We start from the raw sequence: 24,520 nt of genomic DNA, 5'->3' as shown, positions 1-24,520 counted from the left end.
TTGGAGAACACTGACATTCAAATGATGCTTTCGATGTGAAAAATATATTGAGAACTAGTCCAGAAACTAATGTTCTAAGTTATTTCAAGATTTCCAAAAGCTCTTTATCTCTCTCACACATATACAGCTTCAAACAGAAAGCCACAGCATAAAGCAAAATATTATGTAGTGTAAGGTTTTCCACTCAGCCTCACAAACCTTTCTGTGTTACTCAGAAATTTCAAAGAGCCAAAAGAAACTCCTGAGCTGAGGTTTCAGCAAGAAAACAACTTTATTTTGGCCAAGATAAGAATTGGGTAACCTTTTCCCTCTTCGTGGCTGCTTAGAGGGATGAAGGCACATCCAGTAGAGATTTCTTCTATCTTTTATCCTTTTTCAAAACAAAGAGATCCAAGTCTCTGTACCAGGAGCAAGGAAGCACAGAAAAACAAATTCCAGGATGATGACTCATATACACCAATCCAAGCTAACTCACCTTCCCCCTCCCTATTTCCCGGACCACTGAATCCCACCTTGCTCCTTTCACGTAAGCAATCTCCTGAGCAATCTGCTTTATATTTGACATGAAACACTTGCTTTTTCAATATACATAAAACATATGCTTCTATCTATAAGGCTGCTTGATACAAGAAAATTTATATAAAATAGCTACAAACTAACACTAATAATATCAAGCTTAAGCATAATAAAATCATAAGCACAATAAGGTCCCTTCCTTCCTCCCTTTTTCAAAATATAAAGCCGAATAGACACTAGGGACCCTGGAAAAGGGGAATCTAGTCAGAAGGTAAAGGTCTTTGCACTTATTCTTAAAGAGAGAAATATAGATCCAGAAGAATCATTGGGTCAAACTATAAAATACTTTGGAGATCTTTTGACATCATATCCAGGCTGTTCAGGCACTGTCACGGAAGGTCTGGGGATGACTTCACAGTCCTCAGTGAGGTAGAGGATTACAGTACCTGGATTATTCATTCTGGTGCCCACTCATCATCATTCCAATTTCCTATCTGACTCTTTGATACATCCCTTGTCTTTCTATCTACAGGATCTCCAACTTCAACATACTCAGGGACTCCCAACCGTTTTCCTTGAGAGATGGGCAAAAGGAAGAAACTTGGCTTCACATGGCCCAAGACACATGCTTCAGCCCAGGCTTTAACAAGTTCAGCAGAGGCCAAATTTCCACAAATCCAGTAAAGATTATCAGGAGAGGGCCAAATAGTAGAAACATTAGAGTCCTTGGTGGAGCAGTGGGCTAATGCCTCCTTAAGTAACACCAGCTGCCTGCAATTAGTGCAGGTTCGCATCCCACCAGGCTCAAGGTTGACTCAGCCTTCCATCCTTCCGAGGTAGGTAAAATGAGGACCCAGATTGTTGGGGGCAATTAAGCTGACTTTGTAATAATGCCGCTTGGGGGTGTGTGAAAGCCCTAATAAGCAGGCATATACATAGAATGAAGGCTACTGCTAAGCTTGTAAGCCGCCCTGAGTCTTCGGAGAAGGGTGGGATATAAATGGAATTAAAATAAAATAAAAATAAAAACTTTTTGTTTATTGGACCATAAATGTTTCAACGGTCCTTCCAGGAATGAGGTGGATGGTTCAGTCTCATTTCCCTGCCAAGTACAGTTGGATGAAGTACTATTGCAAAACCAACCTCACAAAGACTTTCTCCAACATATTCTTTATATATATTGTTGGACTGGGGTCTAATAATGCAATTTAGGGCCACAATTATGGAATGGAGGGCCCATTTGGTCCTTTTCTTTCCAGGTCAAATTAAAATGAGAAGTGATGTTCTCCAATTGAATCTCTTGAGCTTCTCATGTACATTGTTCCCCAATGTTAGTGCCCACACATGTAACAGTTAGTCACATTTAGGAGTGAAGCAATTCTTGGGCCAGATCAATAAAAAGATTCTTTGATACTGATGGAATCTCAATTGTGGTTTCCAGTTTGTGAAAATCAACTTGAACCCATATTTGTATCTGGTTCAATTGATAGCTAGTCCAAATGATGCTGAGAAATCCGTTGGTCTGGTTATCTCAAAGCACACCGGGTTGCAGGAATCCTTTGAAGACAAAATCTGCGCCAGATTATGCAAATACCGAGTAACTTACTTCTCTTCTTCATTGATATTCTTGAACCTTCATGTAACAAAAGCCTCCCATACATCATTTCAAAGGGATAAAGACAGCTTTCCAGTTGAGGCCTATACTAAATGGCCTCACCACTAGGTGTAACAATCTGTCCAACCACTGTGCACTTCCCACATACATTCATAAGCTTCCAAAAACACATCACATTGTTTTAACTCCTCCTCCTTACTGGAGCTACGTGCCATTCTCTTCTCCTTCTTATCAGCCTCAGAGCCTGGCTCTGAGCCTGGGCTAATCACAGGGAGGGAAACCCCCCCCCCCAGCCTTCACTAACATTCTCTTCTCCCCATCCAACATACACCACATCTCCTTCTTATCAACTTTACTATAACTGTCTACAGACAAATCAGGCTGAACCTTTGTCTGCAATTCTATCACTTCATATTCTAATCAAATTCAACATTCATAAATGACTGTCAGAACCCGTATCAATAGGGTCCCCAATCCTATCTCCTCCCTCCTCCATATCCTTCTTTTCTTCTTGCACCCTGACCCAAATCTCACTCTCTCCTCATCCTGGGTTCTCCTGGGGGGGGGGAGTGCCTTGATTTCCTCTGCCGCTACAATGTAACACTTTGCTTTCCTGCATTATTCTCTGTGAATTTTCCCATCCCTTAATGTCAGCTAGCAAAGGGAGGGGAAGAATGGAATGCAACCTCCGGCAATTGTTTTATCTCTGCGCTCCCAGGAGAAGGTGCGAAGAGCCACCTAAACATTGCAGCTACAACCAGGTTCCTCCCTTTTCCCACGAGGAACTGAACACCTGGGGATTGGGCCATTTGAACTGATTGGATGAACTATGGGGTGGGGTTATGCTTGGGACACTTTTACCTATCAATCTGGGTGGAAACCCTCAGATCCTGTCTAGTGTGCCTGCTATCAACTTCTCCTAATAAAAGATCCTTTTGGAAGAAACTGCTTTCACGAGTTCTGCTTTCTTGGGATGAGGTTTTGAAGTGCGTCCTGACATTAGACAAGATCTGCAGTAACAGTCAGCCCGGAAGGAAGACCCTTACCAGGGGACTTTGCAAGACTATCCATGTCTGACATGGGAGCAGGGAAGGAAGAATCCACTGTGAAGGGGGAAGCCCCCTGCCGGTCGGAGACTTGCCAATTGTCCAGCTCCAAAACTTCCTATACATCTGAAGAAGAGGTAGTGGAGGTGCACAGCCACAAGCCTTGGTGGTTGATGGGCATTGGGAAGAAGGACGACTGGGAGAAGAAGTCTAGGAAGGTAACCCTCCATCGAGGCAGCCACCAGCCAGGGTGGAAGCTGGAAATGGAGAAATCCCTTCATCTCAGCGAAGAGGAGGAAGATCGTTCCGGGCATTCAAGCTGGATGCTGGAGCAGGCGATTGATATGATGAAGACAGCTTTCAACTACCTCAGGGAGGAGAAGCCCGACCCGATTGCTAGAACCATCCGCTTGGGTTGCAGCAAGAAAGATACCGAGGGTGAGTCCGAAGCTGAAGTCCTGGGTATGTCTGGCGGAGCAACTGAAACCGCCGCAGTGGCCATGGCTGCTCCGACTCCCCGCTGCACCGCAGCTGTCGACCAAGAGGGGAAAACACCACAGAAAGAAGAAAAGGCAGCGGTCCATCCAGAGGTTCCCACCCCTGGATGTGAAGTTTCATGGGGAGCCGTGGCACCTGGGATTTTTCCTGACCCAGGTCCTCAGCTATATGGAAGAGTATGGCCGAGACATCCCCACTGACTGTGCCAGGATCCGCATCATGCAGGCAGCTCTGGATGGTATCGCCGACTGAGTAGTGGACTTGTATGATTCCAACGCGCCAGAGCTGCTGAACTTCAACTAGTTCATGTTCTCCCTCAGATGCAGGTTAGAGGACCCACTGGCTGACCGGAAAGCCCACGAAAGAATAAAAACGGTGAAGCAAGGCAGACGCCCGGTGGCTGAATACACCCAAGAATTCCAGACCACTGTCAGCAAACTGAACTGGCCAGAAGACATCTTGCTTAGCCACTCCAAAGATGGCCTGAATTATGACCTCTATGATGCCTGCCTTCCCCGGGGAGACCCGCACCGATTACAGGATTGGTACATCCTAGCTGAAGAAGCCAAAATCGACCTGGCCAAGAGACACTGCAGAGGGAAGTCCTGGGGAAAGTCACCAACTGAGCCATTCCGCGAAACAGCAACGCACCACTAAAAAAACCACCGGCTGCTTCAGATATGGAAAAGAAGGGCATTGCACCGCAGAATGGTGCTCACGCACTCCACTCGAGAAACCAGAGGTCCCAACTGGGAAGTCACCTGCCATGCCCCGAGAACTTGCCATGAAAGGTACTGAGGCCATCGAGTTCCTCTCTACCGCCCAACAAGGGAAGGGAACTCCGGTCAATACTGCGAGAGTGTCCAACTCGTCAGATGACAATTACGAGGACGAATCCCTGGTAAGTGGACCCATCATGCCCGCTCACCCGGACAGTAACTATACTAGCCTCCTCCATGCCTGAAGCTGTAGAAGTTAGGGCACTGATTGACTCTGGGTGCACACATTGCCTTATCAGCCTGATGCTAGTAAGAAACCTGGGCATTCCGGTGAGGAGGCTGAAGAAACCGATCTCTTTCGGTCAATTAGATGGGTCCATAGCAGGGGGTATGCCAGCCACCCTAGCCACGTTACCAGTCCAGCTCACGTTGGGGGGCCACATAGAGACTATAACATTCATGGTAACCCCAGGCATGGAGTGTCCCATAATCCTGGGGATGGCATGGCTAGCAAAGTGGAATCCCTGGGTGGATTCGAGGACAGTGGAGCTCAGATTCCCAAAGGGAGAACGCCCAAAGACGCCAGCCCAGGGGCTCGTGAGACACCTCGGGTGAGAAAGCAGCCGTGGGAGAGGAAAAGGAATTGCCCAAAATACCCAAAGAATACAGGGACCTTGCTGAAATGTTCAGTGAGGAAAGATCGGACGAACTGCTGCCCCACTGGCCCACAGACTGTGCAACAGAAATTAAACCCGGGGCAAAACTCCCAAAACCCAGACTGTACTCCATAGGTCTAGTAGAGTTGCAAGAGATGCAGAAGTTCATAGATAAAAACCTAGAGAGGGGATTCATCCAGCCCGCGTTACCAAAGGTGATCGCTTCGGTCCTATTCAGGGAGAAGGACGGAATGCTTTGTCTCTGCGTGGATTACAGGGCACTAAATGCCATAAGCGAAAGCAATCTGTACCCCCTGCCCCTAATGAAAGACATGCTGTCCCACTTCTCAAAGGGGAAGATCTTCACTAAACTAGACTTGAGGGAGGTTTATTACCGCATTAGAATCAAGAAAGGGGATGAGTGGAAAAATGCCTTTCATTACCCCATGGAGTGCTACCAATTCAGGGTCTCACCCTTTGGATTGCAAGAAGCCCCAGCAGTCTTCATGCATCTGATTAATGATGTACTGCAGAAGCACCTGTATAAGGGTGTACTGGTCTACCTGGATGACATCTTCATCTTCACTGAGACCATGGAAGAACACGTGAAGCTAGTTAGAGCCGTCCTAAAGAAATTGCAGGCCACTCACCTTTATGCAAAACTATCAAAGTGCGAGTTTCATAAGAAAAAGATAGACAGTACCGTATATCTCCTGAAGGCATAGAAATGGACTCTGAAAAGGTTCGGGCAGTGATGGAATGGGCGCCACCCTGCACAAGAAAGCAATTACAAAGCTTCCTGGGGTTCACTAATTTCTAAGTTCATCCCCTCTTTTGCCCAGATAGCTTTGCCAATTACGAACCTACTAAAAACTAAGGGGGTGGACAAACCAAAACCCAGCCAACCACTAAAATAGATGGTGGAATGCCAAGCCACTGCTGAGAGACTAAAAAGACTTTTCTTGGCTGAACCCGTCTTGCGGCACCCTGACCCAGATAAGTCATTTGTAATACAAGCTGATGCCAGCAATGTGGCTGTGTGGGCTGTGCTATTACAGGAAAATGAGCAAGGAGCATTGCAACCGGCTTACTCTGGAAGATCATATAGTGGCCGTGACTAGGGGGGCTTTCGCCCAGGTTCGCCTGGTGCGCCAGTTGCGGCCCTATCTGGACCGGGATGCCCTGTGTACGGTCACTCATGCGCTCGTGACCTCTCGCCTTGACTACTGTAATGCTCTCTACATGGGGCTTCCCTTGAAGACCACTCGGAGGCTCCAACTGGTACAGAATGCGGCCGCGAGAGTTGTCTTGGGAGTTTCCCGGTACTCCCATGTTACACCTTTGCTCCGCGAGCTGCATTGGCTACCAGTTGTCTTCTGGGTGAGGTTCAAGGTCTTGGTCATGATCTTTAAGTCCTTACATGGCATGGGTCCGGGTTACCTCGGGGACCACCTGCTGCCGGCGTCAACTTCCCTCCGCCCAGTACGTGCCCACAGAGCGGGCCTCCTCAGGGTGCCTCCGGTCAGGGAATGTCGACTGGTGGCCCCCAGGGGGAGGGCCTTCTCTGTGGGCGCTCCGGCATTATGGATCCAACTGCCGGTTGAGCTCCGGATGGCATCAGACCTCCGATCCTTCCGCCGCGGGCTGAAGACCCACTTATTTGAATTAGCTGGTCTGGCCTGATGGGGGAATATGGGTTTTTAAATTGGTGTTTTTTAGTACTTTATTATTGTTGTTTTTTAACTGGGCACTGGTTTAATTTCCTTTTAACTTTTGTATCGTTATTTATATATGCCCTGTGAACCGCCCTGAGTCCCTAGGGAGAAGGGCGGTATAGAAATCAAATAAAACTAAACTAAACTAAACCCTGTGCATAGACTTCCAGAAAACTCACCGAAACCAAGCAAAGATGGGCTGTATGCGAAAAGGAGGCGTACGGGGTGAGGTGGGAGCTCCTCACATGGTGACATTTCCTCAAAGAAAACAAAATCCCTTTCCAAGTTTGGACTGATCACAAAAATATGGAAGCGCTCAAAGCACCTAGAAAACTCACGGCCAAGCAAGCTAGGTGTTTGCAGCACTTTTACCAGTTCAATTTCACAATCAAACACCTGACCGGGGGGGGGGGGAATTTCCTAGCTGATGCACTTTCCCGCATGCCCCAGACCTACCATCACAAAGCCACTCATGCCTGAAACCCGATTAGCAGCATGAGTGACCACTTGGGCACAAGTGAAGCTAAAAAAACCATTAGCTAGTCAAGCAGAGATCAAGTTCAGAAAAGCCTTAGAAACTGAAGAATGGTTCCTAAGCCACAAAAACTTATGCACAATCACAGACGCACTACCCTGGGTGGAAGAGAAATTATACATATCAAAAAGCCAAAGACTTACATTTATGCAGCTATGTCACAACACAAAGTCGGCAGGCCATTTCGGATTCGTGAAAACACTGCATCTAATCAAAAGACAATTCTGGTGGCCATCTCTCAAAAAAGACATTGAAAGCTATGTGGCCAGTTGCCCAACGTGTGCAGCAGCAAAAAGATTACAAGGGAAATCCCCAGGGTTATTACACCCGGTAGCAAACCCCTCAGCGCCATGGAAGGAAATCTCCATGGATTTTATAGTAGAACTACCAGAAAGCAGTGGAAACACAGTCATCTAGTGGTGACAGATTTGTTTTCTAAACAAGTGCACTTCGTACCCTGTTCAAAAATCCCAACAGCTAAAACCTAGGCAAAGCTATTTGTTCAACACATCTACAGATTGCTTGGGGCATCATATCAGATAAAAGGTAAAGGTTCCCCCGCACATGCGTGCTAGTCGTTTCTGACTCTAGGGGCCGGTGCTCATCTCTGTTTCAAAGCCGAAGAGCCAGCGCTTGTCCAAGGACGTCTCCGTGGTCATGTGGCTGGCACAACTAGACGCCAAAGGCACACGGAACGCTGTTACCTTCCCACCGTAGTGGTCCCTATTTTTCTAATTGCATTTTTATGTGCTTTCAAACTGCTAGGTTGGCAGAAGCTGGGACGAATAACAGGCGCTCACTCTGCTACGCAGCACTTGGGATTCGACCCGCCAAACTGCCGACCTTCTGATCAACAAGCTCAGCATCCTAACCCACTGAGCCACCGCGTCCCTTATATCAGATAGTGGGGTGCAATTTACATCAGAGTTCTGGAAAGAGTTCCTGTCTCTTTTGGGGACCACCCAGGGACTGTCATCTAGTCACCACCCGCAAACGAATGGTGGGAAAGAACGTTCGAACTCAGTACTTGAACAATATTTAAGGCGCTTTATAAATTACGGATCTACTCCCGTTTGCTGAAGTCGCATACAACAGTGCAATTCACTCCAGCATGAGTTACACCCCTTTCCAAGTAGCCACTGGCCAGAGTTTCAATCCTATGCCAGAACTATCACCAACTGAACCAGCCATCCCTTCCCTGAAGGAGTGGATCGCACACTTAAGAAATACCTGGCCCATAGTTAGGAAAGCACTAGATGATGCTAGACAGGTGTACAAAATGCAAGCAGACAAGAAAAGAAGCGAACCGAAGCTATTCAAAATAGGAGAGATGGTTGAAACTAGGACCAATATACGTAGGACCATTCCCCATTAGTAGAATCATAAATCTAGTAACAGTAGAACTGGAACTCCCAAAATCACTCTGACAGATCCACCCCATTTTTCACTGCAGCCTCCTAAAGCGAGAGCAACATTTGCCCTTAAGGTCAGCTGTTGCTCCCCCTCCCATCATGGTTGAGGGAGAACAACATTTTGAAATAAAAGACATTCTAAATTCCACAAAATACCACAGTTCGACCTAATACCCAGTAGCATGGAAACATCTCCCATCTTCCCAAAATGAGTGGGTCCACAAACGGCATGTTAACACTCCAAAACTACTAAAGAAATTTCACACAGACAAAAACTTATTTTTCAGTGCGACTTCACAAAAGAAAAAAACTTAATGAGGGACTCTTAGTTATATATGTATGTGTGTAAAAACTGAAACAAGAGCATCAAACTTTTTTTTTACAAATCTAAGCAAAACAATTGAGTCATTTTCCTTTGGTTGATAATGGGTTAACTAGCATTTTTGTTTCAGTGAGTTCCAATGCCAAGTTCTCACTTAGTTTTTGCTCAACAAGAGTTCTTTGTTCTTCATTGTTATCTCTACTGTCCCTCCCTCCCAAAACATCTTATGAGTTCACTTTTCCCCTTTTCTCCCCTTCTTTCTGTTCTTTGAGGCCAGAGTTAAACAGAGAGAGAAAAAAGTTTTAAAATGATTACCCAAACCTCTCCCCTTCTACTTTTTCCAAAGCAAGAAAAGAGAAAAAAAATGTAGCAAGGCGTTAAGGAAGAAGGCTGAACATTTTTTTTTAAAAAAGCTGCACAAGGATTTCAGCCCCTTTTGAATTTCTCTCACTTCTTTCTTTCAACAAAATAATGTTCTCTTTTTCACATGCATTCTCTCCATGAATTTCTCTCATAACAACAAAACCAACAAAATCAGCAATTTACTGTTTCTTCCACAGCCTGGGGCTGGGGGTTTGAGGGTTGACACACACACATTTACATATTTTTTATTTTTATTTTTTTAAATCCCATTTATATCCCGCCCTTCTCCGAAGACTCAGGGCGGCTTACAATCTAAGAAGCACAAATCAATGTGCTTAGCAATAGCCTTCATTCTATGTATATGCCTGCTTATTAGGGCTTTCACCCCCCCAAGCGGCATTATTATAAAGTCAGCTTATTGCCCCCAACAATCTGGGTCCTCATTTTACCCACCTCGGAAGGATGGAAGGCTGAGTAAACCTTGAGCCTGGTGGGACTCGAACCTGCACTAATTGCAGGCAGCTGGTGTTGCTTAAGGAGGCATTAGCCCACTGCTCCACCAAGGCTCTCATATCAGTAGATTAACTCATTCACTTCTATTCCAACTGTTTGCATAAACAATTTCACATACAGATATTTTATTTCATACTTTCTCCAGGCAAACCATTTGTTTTTAAATAAGGCCTTTTTGTTTGTTGTTATCAGAGAGGGTTCTGACCCTCTTCTAAGTCTTGGAAATAACACAGAACAACTCAGACAGACATACAGGTGAAACTCGAAAAATTAGAATATCCTACAAAAGTTCATTTATTTCAGTAATACCACAAAAGGGGAAACTAATATATGAGATAGACTCATTACATGCAAAGCAAGAAAGTTCAAGCTGTGATTTGTTATATTTGTGATGATTATGGCGTACAGCTCATGAATACCCCAAATCCACAATCTCAGAAAATTAGAATATTACATGCAATCAATAAAACAAGGAGTGTACATAGAACAATATCAGACCTCTGAAAAGTATAAGCATGCATATGTACTCAGTACTTGGTTTGGGCCCCTTTTGCAGCAATTACTGCCTCAGTGCGGTGTGGCATGGAAGCTATCAGCCTGTGGCACTGCTGAGGTGTTATGGAAGACCAGGATGCTTCAATAGCAGCCTTCAGCTCTTCTGCATTGTTCCGTCTCATGTCTCTCATCTTTCTCTTGGCAATGCCCCATAGATTCTCTACGGGGTTCAGGTCAGGCGGGTTTGCTGTCCAATCAAGCACAGTAATCCCACGGTCACTGAACCAGGTTTTGGTGCTTTTGGCAGTGTGGGCAGGTGCCAAATCCTGCTGGAAAATGAAGTCAGCATCCCCATAAAGCTCATCTGCGGAAGAAAGCATGAAGTGCTCCAAAATCTCCTGGTAGACAGCTGTGTTGACCCTGGACTTAATGAAGCACAGTGGACCAACACCAGCAGATGACATGACTCCCCAAATCAACACACAGACTGTGGAAACTTCACACTGGACTTCAAGCATCTTGCAGTGTGTGCCTCTCCATTCTTCCTCCAGACTCTGGGTCCTTGGTTTCCAAATGAAATGCAAAAGTTGCTCTCATCAGAAAAGAGGACTTTGGACCACTGAGCAACAGACCAGGTCTGTTTTTCTTTAGCCCAGGTAAGACGCTTCTGACGTTTTTTGTTGTTCAGGTGCAGCTTGACAAGAGGAATACGACATTTGAAGCCCATGTCCAGGATCGGTCTATGTGTGGTGGCTCTTGATGCACTGACTCCAGCCTCAGTCTACTCCTTGTGAAAGTCCCCAACACTTTTGAATGGCCTTTTCCTGACAATCCTCTCCAGGCTGCAGTCAACCCTGCTTCTTGTGCATCATTTTCTTCCACACTTTTCCCTTCCACATAACTTTCTATTAATGTGCTTTGATACAGCACTTTGGGAACATCCAACTTCTTTTGCAATTACCTTTTGAGGCTTTCCCTCCTTATGGAGGGTGTCAATGATGGTTTTCTGCACAACTGTCAGGTCAGCAGTCTTCCCCATGATTGTGATTCCTACTGAACCAGACTGAGAGACCATTTAAAGGCTCAGGAACCCTTTGCAGGTGTTATGGCTTAATTAGCTGATTAGAGTGGGACACTTTGAGCCTAGAATATTGCACCTTTTTACAATATTCTAATTTTCTGAGATTGTGGATTTGGGGTTTGGTGTAAGCCATAATCATCACAATTATGACAAATCACGGCTTGAACTATCTTGCTTTGCATGTAATGAGTCTATCTCATATATTAGTTTCCCCTTTTAAGTTGCATTACTGAAATAAATGAACTTTTGCACGATATTCTAATTTTTTGAGTTTCACCTGTATATACACAGATACTATTAAGGTAACATTTTTTAGGCATGTGGCTTGTCCTGCAAGGAGTGAGAAAAATCATGAGGTGATTCCAACCAAACATGTGGTTTTTATAGGGCCTTTAACCATCTCTTATTTTTCTCACCATTCCAAGTCCAACCTTAATGTTCTGGATGGCCAAAAATGTAAAAAACCCCACATCTACACAAAAGCACCACCAGACGCCATCTGACACGGTTAAAGTTAAAAGGCACTTGAGGTTTCAAAACATCCCAATTTTTCAAAAAACATTACAAAGGAATATTCTGACAATTCCCCATTCCTGTATTAGAAGATAGTTTCTTGGCCCTTTCTCTTAAAGGCTGGTCGATGCGATCAATGCCGTATCTTATTCCAGGATTGCAGAAACTTTTCTACTCAGCAAGGCACCTATTGAAATTTCTCCCATCAGTGAAGTATGAAACCTCATTGAATTCAGGCGTTTGGGTTCCTTGGACACGGATCCTACCGCTGCCGACGAAGTGCAAAAGTCTTCCAGGCCAATCACCTATGAGCGCTCTAAGACTCATTGTTCAGTCGCTGTCGGTTTTGTCCTGCCAAGAATCAAAGGCTCGCCTGGACCTTAACAAGGGTATCTGGATGTGGCCTTTGTGGCCTCCTCCCTTTCAAGCCCCACATTTAGGGTGCCAGGCTGTAAGGTTTTCCACACAACCTCAGAAACTTCTCTGCGCTACTCAGAAATTTCAAAGAGCCAAAAGAAACTCCTGAGCCGAGGTTTTAGCAAAGAAAACAACTTTATTTTGGCCAAGACAGAGTTGGGTAACCTTCTCCCTCTTTGTGGCTGCTTAGAGGGACGAAGGCACATCCAGTAGAGAGATTTCTTCTACCTTTTATCCTTTTTCAAAACAAAGAGATCCAAGTCTCTGTACCAAGAGCAAGGAAGCACAGAAAAACAAATTCCAAGATGATGACTCATATACATCAATCCAAGCTAACTCACCTTCCCCCTCCCTATCTCCCGGACCACTGAACCACACCTTGCTCCTTTCATGTAAGCAATCTCCTGAGCAATCTCCTGTATATTTGACATGAAACACTTGCTTCTATGTATAAGGCTTGCATATAAGAAAATTTATATAGAATAGCTACAAACTAACACCACTAATATCAAGCTTAAGCATAATAAAATCATAAGCACAATAAGGTTCCTTCAGTAGAATTATAATAATCAGGTTTCCATGTTTGATCTAAATTTCCTTATGTGAAACATTGAACAAATGTATAGACATGTAATCTAATGCAAGTAGGCTATGTATTATATTAATTATCTGAAAATATATTTTCCATCTCGTTGATATTAATATTACTTTCATTACTTTGTGTACCTTAGAAGTGGGAGTTCAGCCAAAGCTATCTGGAGTTTTGCCTCCTTTGTTTGAGCATTACATCGGAAAATATGAAGGACAACGGTGTATCTGTCAAAAACTTTCACGCCCCAGGCATTTTCAAGTTCTTTCTATACAAATATGACATAAATGAAAATTTTAAATATTTCTGGAAATTTACTTGTATTCAAGCCTCTCTCTAGCCTATAACAAATGGAAGCCAAAGCGCATTAAGTGGGGATAATTCATTGTATGTCATCATCATACACTGCACTCTAATCACAAAGAAACATTTGGGTGCTTGGTGACCCCTTTTCATAAGTGCAGTATCAGATGTTAGAAAGTTAAAAAGAACACAGAAAAGTAAAATATGCCAAACTACATCAAATAATTATAGATGCAAAGCTAAATAAAATATTTACATACATGAATGTATCCTATTCTAGGCATTTGACAATAAAACATAAACCTATTGAGCATAACATTTTAAATATATTCAATAAATACACATCATTTAAACACTGAGATAGACAAAATAATATTTTCTATTATATTTCCCTCTCCAACCTCAAGGGCCACTGGAAAACTATGGTCTTGGCAGTCTTCCAAACTGGTAACAAAAAAGAGGCCACCTGAAACTTGTGGGAAAACTATTCTAAAGAAAATATTGCTATTCAGGAGATCTGTTTACACACTCTTCCAGAAGGTACACAATGGAGGATTTTAATCAGCCAGGCATCTGATGGAAGACAAGCTGTGCCATATAGTGCCTTTCTAGGAAATTCCCGACTTGTCTTGCAGACAGCTTTTCTTTTGGATGGAGGAAGAAAATGCTGTTGGAGCAAGATGTAAGAAGATCTGCTACCTTTGACGTGATAACAACAGAAAGCTGTAGGATTTTTTTCCCTTGGTTGATTTGAATTGTTACTATATTTGACTTGGCAGAAAATAGTACCAGGATGAAATCTGCTCTCTCTATTGGTAATCTCAATCATGGGAGTAATATAAACACCTGAACTAAAATCTCTAAACTTCAAAAATCTTAAGTAAGCTTAATAGCTTGCTTGAGCATTTTTAGATGCTGGCTTACAAGTTATCTGAAATCAGCACTTGTATTTTTAAATGAGAATTAGGAAGTAACCAACCACAGAAACTAACTAGTGCTGATTTCATTGTTATTATCCTGTTTATCTCACTATAAGCAGAAAATCTGAGCTATGTTATGGTTGGCATTTGGCATCAATACTGATCAGGCAGGTTGTTATAAAGATGCTATCCATTCAATCATGTTGATTCTTGACAATTCTATGGACCAGGCCTCTTCATATTTCCCAATCTTGCATGGCTTCTTTCAGTTGCTTAATGCTATGGCTGGTGTCAGATTTACTAGAAACATGCATACCATATTGTATAAAAAATTGCAAAGAGTTGAATTAAAAAGAGTGGATATTTTCAAACTAAAATGTACTTACTTTAGTTACAGGAGAGAGCATTTCTACATTTACGAAGACAGATGACAAAAAAGGCAATCTTTTAATTTTTTCTAAAAGGAAATGATTAAGAATTATATTTGGAAAGTAAGCTCTAATTAAGTTTGTTTTTAGGAAGTGAAATAATATTGAAACACTACAATTATTCAGTCAGAACCATGTTTCAAATATTTATGAATCAAATCTGATAGCTTAAGCAAGGTATAGCATCACTCACGTTAAAAAAAATAAGACATACAATCTGCACTATTTCTAATTTATCTGAAATTAAAGATATTTAAAACATGACAATCTACTGTATTTTCATTGCAAACAAGGATTTCATGTTTCATACAAATATAAATATTCATAGGAACTTAATTATAAGTATTACATTAAAAAAACAATGAGTTTGGCCTCAGAACCCTGCATTAAGAAAAGTTTTGAGATACATTACCAGTTAGAAGTTGAAAATTTCCTTTGTGAAAGATAAATTTCTTGTCAGGAATTTGTATAGGCAGAATGATTTTATCTATCACAGTCCAGTTTTGAAGAGCATTTATCAGAGCAACAGCTTCAGCTAGCTGCAATTCAGCTATAATATTGGGGAAAAAATTAATTGTAACAATAATCACACATCACATACTTTTAACATTTACTGAACTGCATTAAAATGGAGGTAAGGATACTTTGGAATATTTCTTTGAAGTTAAGAGGAAGTAGTACGGCAATATAGAATTTCATTATCAGGCTTTCTGTATATCAATAACACAGCCATCAGTAAAATGTCAATGCATTCAAGTTTGAATACATTAAACAATGAAACATAAATTGGATCAAACAGTGGTTCTCTATCTTTTCCTTCATAAGCACTCTAACAGCAAGAAAGATTTCTGAGAACCACCATATAAACCAGTTTGGCAATATGGCACATGATTCCCCAGGATGATGCCCATGGAACACTAACATTCAATAAAAATGGCTAGATTTTAAAAAATTAAATAGCTGAAATCACAAATCACCAATTTTCATGAAATTTTGATGTTCCTGTTTAGAATCTAATAAAAGTAGCAAAAAATAAAAATCCCAAATCTTTTAAAATATGATCTTTCAATATTTTCTCCCCCCCCCTTTAAAAACATGCATATTTGGGCACCAATGCTAACCACTTGTAGTAATCTTTAAAAAATATTGTTTTGAAATGACAAAAGTGTATTTATTTTTGGCCTGTTCTTTGTAGAGTAGCTGAGAATGGGTGAAGAGTATGAAGAACACATTTGGATTTGATTAATGTTAAAAATAGCTTCTGCTTTATCCATTTTGAAGAATTTGGGACAAAATAAACTATGTCCTTTCCCCAAAGACCATCAAGTATGATTAAAGTGCAAATCTAATATGATAATTAAATCACAACAGGAGAATTATGTTAACTAGATTTTACTTAAATGTTAACATAAATGAAAGCTTATTTGATATCCTTTTTCAATATTGAGAGGTCAGTGTCAATCTACTGCAAAAATTGTGAATGATCACTAGAAAGTATACTGTCTTTTAGGCATCCTCTGGATTTCTGCATCCCAGAGTGCATAGTCCTACTTTTGGTGTTCCTTGAAATTGCCTCATTTTCTAAACCAGAAAAAACCTATAATATGCACAAAACCACTGTAAATAGTAACACCATCTTTCCACTAGAAATATTTGCATGCAACTTTAGAAAAAACCTTCATTATGAGAAAAGCTGCAACATTTACTAAAAAAAGTTCTGCTTGAAAGCTTGTGCTGATCAATTGGCCCCCATCTTCACCCATATATCACTAGAGATGTGCTATGTTCCTTCTTGCTTCAAATGCTCTACTATTATCCCAGTGCCAAAGAAACCCTCCATCAAAGAACTGAATGACTACAGACTGGTTGCTCTGACATCCATAGTTATTAAAACTTTTGAAAGGTTATTGCTGGCCCACCTGAAAACCATCACAGATCCGCTGTTAGACCCCCTGCAATTTGCCTATCAAGCGAAGATTGGCAGATGATGCTGTTAATATAGCTCTGCACTACATACTACAACATCTTGAATCTCCAAAGACCTATGCAAAGGTCCTTTTTGTAGATATTCTACAAAAAGATATTCTTCCTACTAAACTAAATCAGCTAGCTGTTTCTGACCATACTTGTATGTGGATCATAAGCTTTCTAATAGACAGGGAGCAGCAAGTGAAGCTAGGCAAAATCACATCAGATACCTGTACAATTACCACAGGGTCCCCCTCGGGCAGGGGTCAGCAACCTGAAACAGTGAAAGAGCCACTCGGAACCGGTTCCCTCACAAAAGGAAAAGCTGGGAGCCGCAAAAAATGTGTGCGCATTTGTGTACATGCGCGCATGCGCAGAACAGGGTTTGACTGAAGAGTGGAGCCAAGGCGAGATATGCACCTACCCCGCATATTTGAACTGATTGAACTTTTTTAGTCCCACTTTTTTTTTTGGGACTGCACATGGCAGAGGACTAGGAGCCGCAGGAGTCGGCTGAAAGAGCCGCATGCGGCTCCGGAGCCGCGGGTTGGCTCCGGAGCTGCATGCGGCTCTTTCAGCCATCTCCTGCAGCTCCCAGTCCTCTGACATGTGCAGTCCAAAAAAAAAAAAGTGGGACTAAAAAAGTTCAACCAATCAAATATGCAGGGTAGGTGCATATCTCGCCTTGGCTCCACTCTTCAGTCAAACCCTGTTCTGCGCATGCGCGCATGTATGCGCATGTGCACACATTTTTTGCGGCTCCCAGTTTTTCCTTTTGTGAGGGAACCGGTTCCGAGTGGCTCTTTCACTGTTTCAGGTTGCTGATCCCTGCCCTAGGGCTATGCACTCTCTCAACTTCTCTTTCTATACCAATGACTGCATCTCAAAAGATCCCTCTGTTAAAGTACTGAAGTTTGGAGATGATACAACAGTGATTGGTCTCGTTCAAGACAACAACGAATCTGAGGTTGAACAACTAGCCTTGTGGTGCGGCCAGAACAATCTTGAACTGAACACATTCAAAACTGTAGAAATGACAGATTTTAGGAGAAACCCTACTATTCTACCACCTCTTACAATACTAGACAACACAGTATCAACAGTAGAGACCTTCAGGTTTCTAGGTTCTATCTCAAGATTTAAAATGGACACCTAACATCAAAATTGTCATCAAAAAAAGCACAACAAAGTATGTTCTTCCTGCACCAACTTAGAAAGCTCAGACTACCCAAGGAGTTGCTGATAAGTTCTACAAAAGAATTATTGAATCTGTCATTTGCACCTCTATAACTGTCTGGTTTAGAACTGGAACCAAACAAGACACAGACTTCAATGGATAGTTAGAACTGCAGAAAAAACAACTACTAGGGGCCTGCCTTCCATTGAGGATCTGTATACCGCACGAGCAAGAAAGAGGGCTGTGAAAATATCTAGACCCCTCACATCCTGGACATAAATTGTTTCAACTTTTCCCCTCAAGATGACTAGGGCATCGCACGCCAAAACAATTAGACACAAGTTTTCCCCCTCATGCCCTCACTCTGCTAAATAACTAATTCCTACAACACTGTCAAACTACTAAGTAAAGCTGTATTACTAATATTTTCCTCATCTTTTCTATTACTTATCCTTATCTTATGACTATAACTTTGATTGTATCTTACAATTTATATTGTTTTATTTAGTATCCTAGTATATTTATGTTGTTTGCTTAGCTAGTATCCTATGACTATCACTAAGTGTTGCATCTTATGATTTATGATGAATGTATTTTTATGTTATGATCATGATTTATCACTAATTGCTTGTATGTACACTGAGAGTTTTAATTAATTTAATTTTTAATTTTAATCCCATTTATATCCCGCCCTTCTCCGAAGACTCAGGGCGGCTTACAAGCTTAGCAATAGCCTTCATTCTATGTATATGCCTGCTTATTAGGCACTGGAGATAAATTCCTGTGTGTCCAACCATACTTGGCCAATAAACCACACTTGGCCAATATCCTATCCTATGTTATAATTGCAGTTTATGAAATCCCTTGCGGGCTCTAGCTTCTGAGAGGTTCTCAGCATTTGCACAGCATCCTAATGCACCGAGCGCGGCTCATGCACGCAGCCAGACTGAGATGCGTTTCGGTTGGCCACTCTATGCAGTCACGGCGACAAACTTGATCACACCTGTGGTCAACTTCGGCTTGTCTGGTCCCCATTTCACAGCCGGGTGTACAATGAATACCCTTTGGGTCTCTAACGTGATAAACGGTAATCTCGACTCCTCCAACAGTTTGTCTTCTACAACCAGATCGTCGTCGTCTTCTTCATCGTCGTCAGCGAGGTCCCCCTCCTCATTGTCTTCCGTTCCCCAGGAAGACAGCGTCCCAGCCCCACTCTTTCCCCGAGAAGGTCCATTGCCGGATGTCGGCTGGCGATAATTGATAGCAGAGTTGTGCCAAAGCCTAACGGGATTACGCCACAGACAGCAAGCTGGCAGTAGGTGAACCTCTGGGCGTAATTTCTGAACCAAGCATTGCAATTGCCGCCACCGGGAACCCATGACAATCATCACGTGCAACACTCATAACATTTCCCAAGGTGCTCTACCTTAGTTTCGAACAAGATCTGTACGGAACGGAAGTACCTTCTTTGTTGACCCCAGCGGTTGGTGCAGCATTCCTAGAAACCCCGCCCCTCTCCGTCCTTCTTCCCCTCCCAGCAAAGGGGGGAAAAAAACAAGCCCGAGGGGCGGAGTTTGAAAAAAGCCTCTCTCTTCCAGACAACGAGTCGACAATTTCTTCCGGTCGGCTGTCACATTCATTTTTCATTGGGTGGGTCGAGGCACGTGAAGGGAGAACTACCGGAGGAGGGCGGGAGTCGGCCCTAGCTCTGAGACCGGGGTTGAATCAGCGGCAGGAAAGCGACTCCCCAGGTTGACGCTGGGACCGCCCTGCTTCGCTCTGGTCCGAATCGGGTCCTTCTCTGGACCGGCGCTGCCCTCTGGGTAGGGGGCGCGCGGGGGTCCCTGTCTGGGCGCGGGGCTGGGGTTGGGTGAGCCGGCCGTGGATCGAACTTTGCTTCTCTCAGAGGCTGAATCCCGCGGGATTTGCAAGAGGTGTCCCGTCCCCTTCAGCATTCCTCCCTTGGTGTCTATCTGTAGCTGTTTCGGCACCCTCCTTCACACTGGTTTTAATATCTCGTAATGGTATATGGTCTCCTGCTTGGACTAGAAGACTTCCAAGGTGCCTTCCGGCTCTAGTCTGATTGATTTATAGTGCCCCTTCTCTCTCAGATGATGGTCCATTTCTCTCCCCCCCCCTTTTCAAGGCTCTTTCTCTTGCAACCCAAAAACTTCCATGGCTGAGGCTTTATTTCCTGTTCACGGTCTTATCCCCCACCTGTGAGTCCTTTGCGCTCAAAGCCTTAAAGCTGGCGATAGCGTCTTTGTAATTTGGGAGATTTTTTTTTTTTGCATCTGACTTTATTTGAGAGGGCGGGGTAGACGCCTTCCTTCATGTATATTGCTGCCATATTTGTATGTTTGTCTTTGATTTGCATTTATGGTAATATGAAATGTCTCCTTTCTTGCACTGTCTGCACTATACTTTGTACAGCTTTGCACGCAGTTAAGGACGCTATTTTCACGTAATACAGTTTTATACTTCTATTGCATCATAACAAAGTAATGATCTAAACTTCAGAGGAAAGGAGGTATAGAAGAGCTTCCTATCAGATCTTATAATACTATATAGTGTACAATCTATGTTATCTATGGCATGCCACCACATAGGGGCAGGGGAGTGGCAGTAGTAATGAGGAAGACTCTTTGTCCTCAGGAGTCCACCATCGTCCAAATAGCCGGGTGTGAATCCCTCCTCATGAGATGTGGCCCTAGGGCGCAGTTGGGCTTACTGCTGGTATACCTTTCGCCTAGTCGCACAGCAGTGGCCTTGCCTGAGCTTCTCGATATCCTCTCGGGGCTGGTGGTTGAATTCCCCAAGTTTATAGTTTTGGGTGATTTCAGTCTACCATCCCTGGGAGGATCATCTGAGTTAGCCCAAGAGTTCATGGCTTCCATGACGGCCATGGACCTGATACAAGTAATTCAGGGCCCGATTCATGGGGGGGGGGCACACGCTTGATTTGGTTTTTCTATCCAGACGGTGGTTAGATGATCTTGGTGGGGGTTCCTCAATTATTATACCCCTGTCATGGACCGATCATCATCTCCTGAGGCTGGTCTTTTGCTATGCCACCCCCCCATTGTGTAGTTGTTGAACCATCAAGATGGTTCTATCCCAGGCGCTTAATGGACCCTGAGAAGTTCCAGGCAGCGCTGGGGTCTCCACCTGCCTCTTTTGCTCACAGCTCGGTTGATGCCTTAGTGGAAGCCTGGGAAAAGGCTGCCACGGATGCACTTAACCGAGTTGTTCCCTTGCGGCCCCTGACCCGGTGCAGATCCCAGTTCGCTCCATGGTTTTCCGTGGAGTTCCGGGAGATGAAGCGTCGGAGACGGGACCTAGAGAGCTGCTGGAGATCCACCCAATCTGAATCCAACCGATCGTGACTAAGATCCTTTACTAGATCTTATCTCGCAGCAATGAGGATGGCGAGGTCTAATTACTTCGCTACACTCATTGCGTCCGCAGATAACCGTCCTGCCGCCCTGTTTAGGGTAACTCGCTCCCTCCTTAATCAGGAGGTGAAGGAGGATCCCTTACAGGGTCGTGCCGAGGAGTTTTGCCAACATCTGTCGGACAAAATCACTTGGATTTGGACCGGCTTTGACTCCGACTGGGCAGAGTCTGACGATCAGGACATGGGTAGTCTTGTCGATGTTATCTGGGAGGAGTTCGACCCTGTGACCCCAAAGGAAGTGGACAGAATTATGAGGAAGCTGAGCTCCACCACTTGTTTATTAGATCCATGCCCTTCTTGGCTGGTTTATTCGGCTCGAGAAGGAACATGAAGCTGGCTCCAGGCGGTGATATCTGCCTCCTTGAGTGAGGGTTGTTTCCCCTCCGTCTTGAAAGAAGTGGTGGTGAGACCCCTCCTCAAGAAACCTACCTTGGACCCAGCTATATTAAACAACTTTCGTCCGGTCTCCAACCTTCGCTTTCTTGCTAAGGTTGTTAAGAGTGTGGTGGCGCATCAGCTCCCTTCGGTTCTGGAGGAAACTGACTATCAAGATCTGTATCAATCGGGTTTCAGGCCCGGACAAAGCATGGAGACGGCATTGGTCGCCCTGATAAATGATCTCTGGAGAGCTCGGGACAGAGGTTGTTCCTCTGTCCTAGTCCTACTAGATCTCTCAGCAGCTTTTGATACCATCGACCATGGTATCTTGCTGCAGCATCTCAGGGGATTGGGAGTGGGAGGCACGGTTCTTCAGTGGTTCTCCTCCTATCTCATGGGACGTTCGCAGTCGGTATTGGCAGGGGGGCTGAGGTCGAGCTCGAGGCCTCTCACTTGTGGAGTTCTTAAGGGGTCGGTGCTCTCGCCTCTCCTATTCAACATCTACATGAAACCGCTGGGTGAGATCATTTGTGGTTTTGGAGTTGGGTATCATCAGTATGCTGATGATACCCAGCTTTTTATTTCGACCCCAAACCACCTCAGTGATGCCCTCGATGTGATGTCCCGTTGCCTGGAAGCAGTTCGAGTCTGGATGGGGAAGAACAGGCTTCAACTCAACCCTGACAAGACTGAGTGGCTGTGCGTACTGGCATCTCGGGACATTCAGAACATTCCATCTCTTTCTATGGGGGGTGAGTTATTATCCCCCGTAGATAGGGCTCGCAACTTGGGAGTCCTCCTAGATTCACAGCTTTCTTTGGAAGACCACATAATAGCTGTGACTAGGGGAGCTTTTGCCCAGGTTCGCCTGGTGCGCCAATTGTGGCCCTATCTAGACCGGGATGCCCTGCGTACGGTCACTCATGCGCTTGTGACCTCTCGTTTAGACTACTGCAATGCTCTCTACATGGGGCTGCCCTTGAGGACCACTCGGAGGCTCCAACTGGTACAGAATGCAGCAGTGAGAGTTGTGTTGGGAGTCTCCCGATACTCCCATGCTACACCTCTACTCCGTGAGCTGCATTGGCTCCCAGTTGTCCTCCGGGTGAGATTCAAGGTGCTGGTAATGGTTTTCAAAGCCCAACATGGCATGGGTCCGGAGTACCTTAGGAATCACCTGCTGCCGGCGTCAACTTCCCTCCGCCCAGTGCGCTCCCACAGAGAGGGCCTCCTAAGGGTGCCGCCGTTCGGAGAATGCCATCTGGTGGCTCCCAGGGGGAGGGCGTTCTCTGTGGGCGCGCCTGACCTATGGAACCGTTTACCGGTTGAGCTCAGGATGGCTCCCGACCTTCGCTCCTTCCAACGCGACCTAAAAACCTATCTGAGCAATCTGGTCTGGTCTGACGGGTTTTGTTTTAATTATTGTTTTAATGTAACTTATCTTCTGCATTTGGGCATTAGGGTTTAATTTGTTTTCAATTTCTTTATTTGTGTATTTTGATATTTATGTCACTGTTCACCGCCCTGAGTCCTTGGGGAGAAGGGCGGTATACAAATTAAATAAATAAATAAATAAAGAATTTTGTATAATTTCTACACTCCCTCTATCTTGGAATGGAAAATTTCTCTATTTTTGTAGCGTGTGCCCTATATGGCATAGTTTCTATATTTATAATCATCTAAAATGCCAAACGCAAAGGTTTGGTTGGGTGTTCAGTTTCCAATAGAGGATTGACCATCTGGTTACCTGTATTTTGATTATTCACAATATAGATGAAATTGGTAACAAGGCACCTCCTGGTTGTAACTGTAACTATTTGTAAGAATATTTCATCAAGAACAAGTTATTAGGATGATTGTGATAAGAGATTTTTAATAAATATTCAGTTATGAATGTGAGAGCAGAGAAAAAAAAACCTTCAGACCAACATTCTGCAGATTTAGTTTTCCTTTCTGAGAGTATGATATCCAGTGATATCCTGATTCTAAACCACTTGGAAGCATCTTTTAGCTATTGGTGGTACTAACAGTTGTTATATTGGTTCTCTCTGAGTGTTGAAACATTCTGAAAATACTTTACCATTAAGAATAGTACATTCAGTGAAGGTATGTTTTCTTTGTCCTGAACATAGTATCAAAATAAATGATCAAAATAAAATGAAAGGTAGAAGAATAAAAACTTTTGTTCATACTATTAGTCTTCTTTTCCCAAAACTTCAAATATTTTAGACTTTATTCATATAGGAGGAGTTAGATGGTTAGCTTCCTTAGATATCATAAACATATGCTAAATAAAATAATATGAAATGCGTTCCAACTCTTATTTGGTCATTGTTTCCTAAATATTGGCCAAATTTATATAGGGTGGAATAGAATATAATATTCCAAATATAGCTGTAGATTTATATACCCTATTTATATGGCTTATGTTCTAGATTTAATCCTTCTCTAGTTCAAAATATTGTTTTATAACAATATTTAACATGAATTTCCTTTTTATTCTGGAGAACACACCAACTAATTTAGGTAATTTATTCCTTGACTACTTTATTAGCAAAGCATACCTTGGTTTTTTATTTTTCCATCATTTTTTAAGTTGGCAAAAAACCTGCCTTACTTTGTATCTCTTGGGCAAGTTTTCCATTGTTGTAGGAAACTGTATTTTCCTTTTATAGTTTCATTGATTGTGTCTTTTAAACACACTGGGAGGCATTCATACCTACTGGTGCCTTTCCTAAAATGTATAGCTCCTTCTGGCGGAGCATCTATTATTATGGTTTTAAGTAAACTTAACAGATTTTCTTAAAATACTTCATCTCTTAGAATCCTCATTGCAAGGTTGTTTAATAATACTATTTCCATTTTGAAAACCATTGTTAAATGT

General features: G+C 43.4%; 2 protein-coding genes across 5 annotated transcripts in view; one reads left to right on the top strand and one right to left on the bottom strand.

The window, feature by feature from the left end:
- The window catches only part of GTPBP6 (GTP binding protein 6 (putative)), a 31,585-nt gene extending 12,372 nt beyond the window's left edge, over positions 1–19,213 (bottom strand). Inside the window, exons 1-4 of one of the 2 annotated variants that reach the window (XM_083361514.1) lie at positions 18,805–19,213; positions 15,069–15,206; positions 14,615–14,685; positions 13,143–13,273 (exon numbers count right to left, since the gene is read on the bottom strand). In XM_083361514.1, the coding sequence (XP_083217640.1) occupies positions 13,143–13,273; positions 14,615–14,685; positions 15,069–15,206; positions 18,805–19,189 (725 nt within the window). In that variant the 5' untranslated portion in view covers positions 19,190–19,213. The remainder of the gene's footprint in view (positions 1–13,142; positions 13,274–14,614; positions 14,686–15,068; positions 15,207–18,804) is intronic. The other variant, XM_083361515.1, reaches the window with a different exon arrangement.
- A 267-nt stretch (positions 19,214–19,480) lies between these two features.
- The window catches only part of LOC310639672 (cohesin subunit SA-2-like), a 109,044-nt gene continuing 104,004 nt past the window's right edge, over positions 19,481–24,520 (top strand). For 2 of the 3 annotated variants that reach the window (XM_083361500.1, XM_083361499.1), the window contains exon 1: positions 19,482–19,624. The gene's annotated coding sequence lies outside the window, so the exon portion shown is untranslated. Of the gene's footprint in view, positions 19,625–24,520 lie in introns of all 3 variants that reach the window. The other variant, XM_083361501.1, reaches the window with a different exon arrangement.

This window comes from Vipera ursinii, assembly GCF_947247035.1.
Source record: "Vipera ursinii genome assembly, chromosome: 4".
Classification (NCBI taxonomy): domain Eukaryota; kingdom Metazoa; phylum Chordata; class Lepidosauria; order Squamata; family Viperidae; genus Vipera; species Vipera ursinii.
This window is presented reverse-complemented; position numbering and strand designations above follow the sequence as displayed.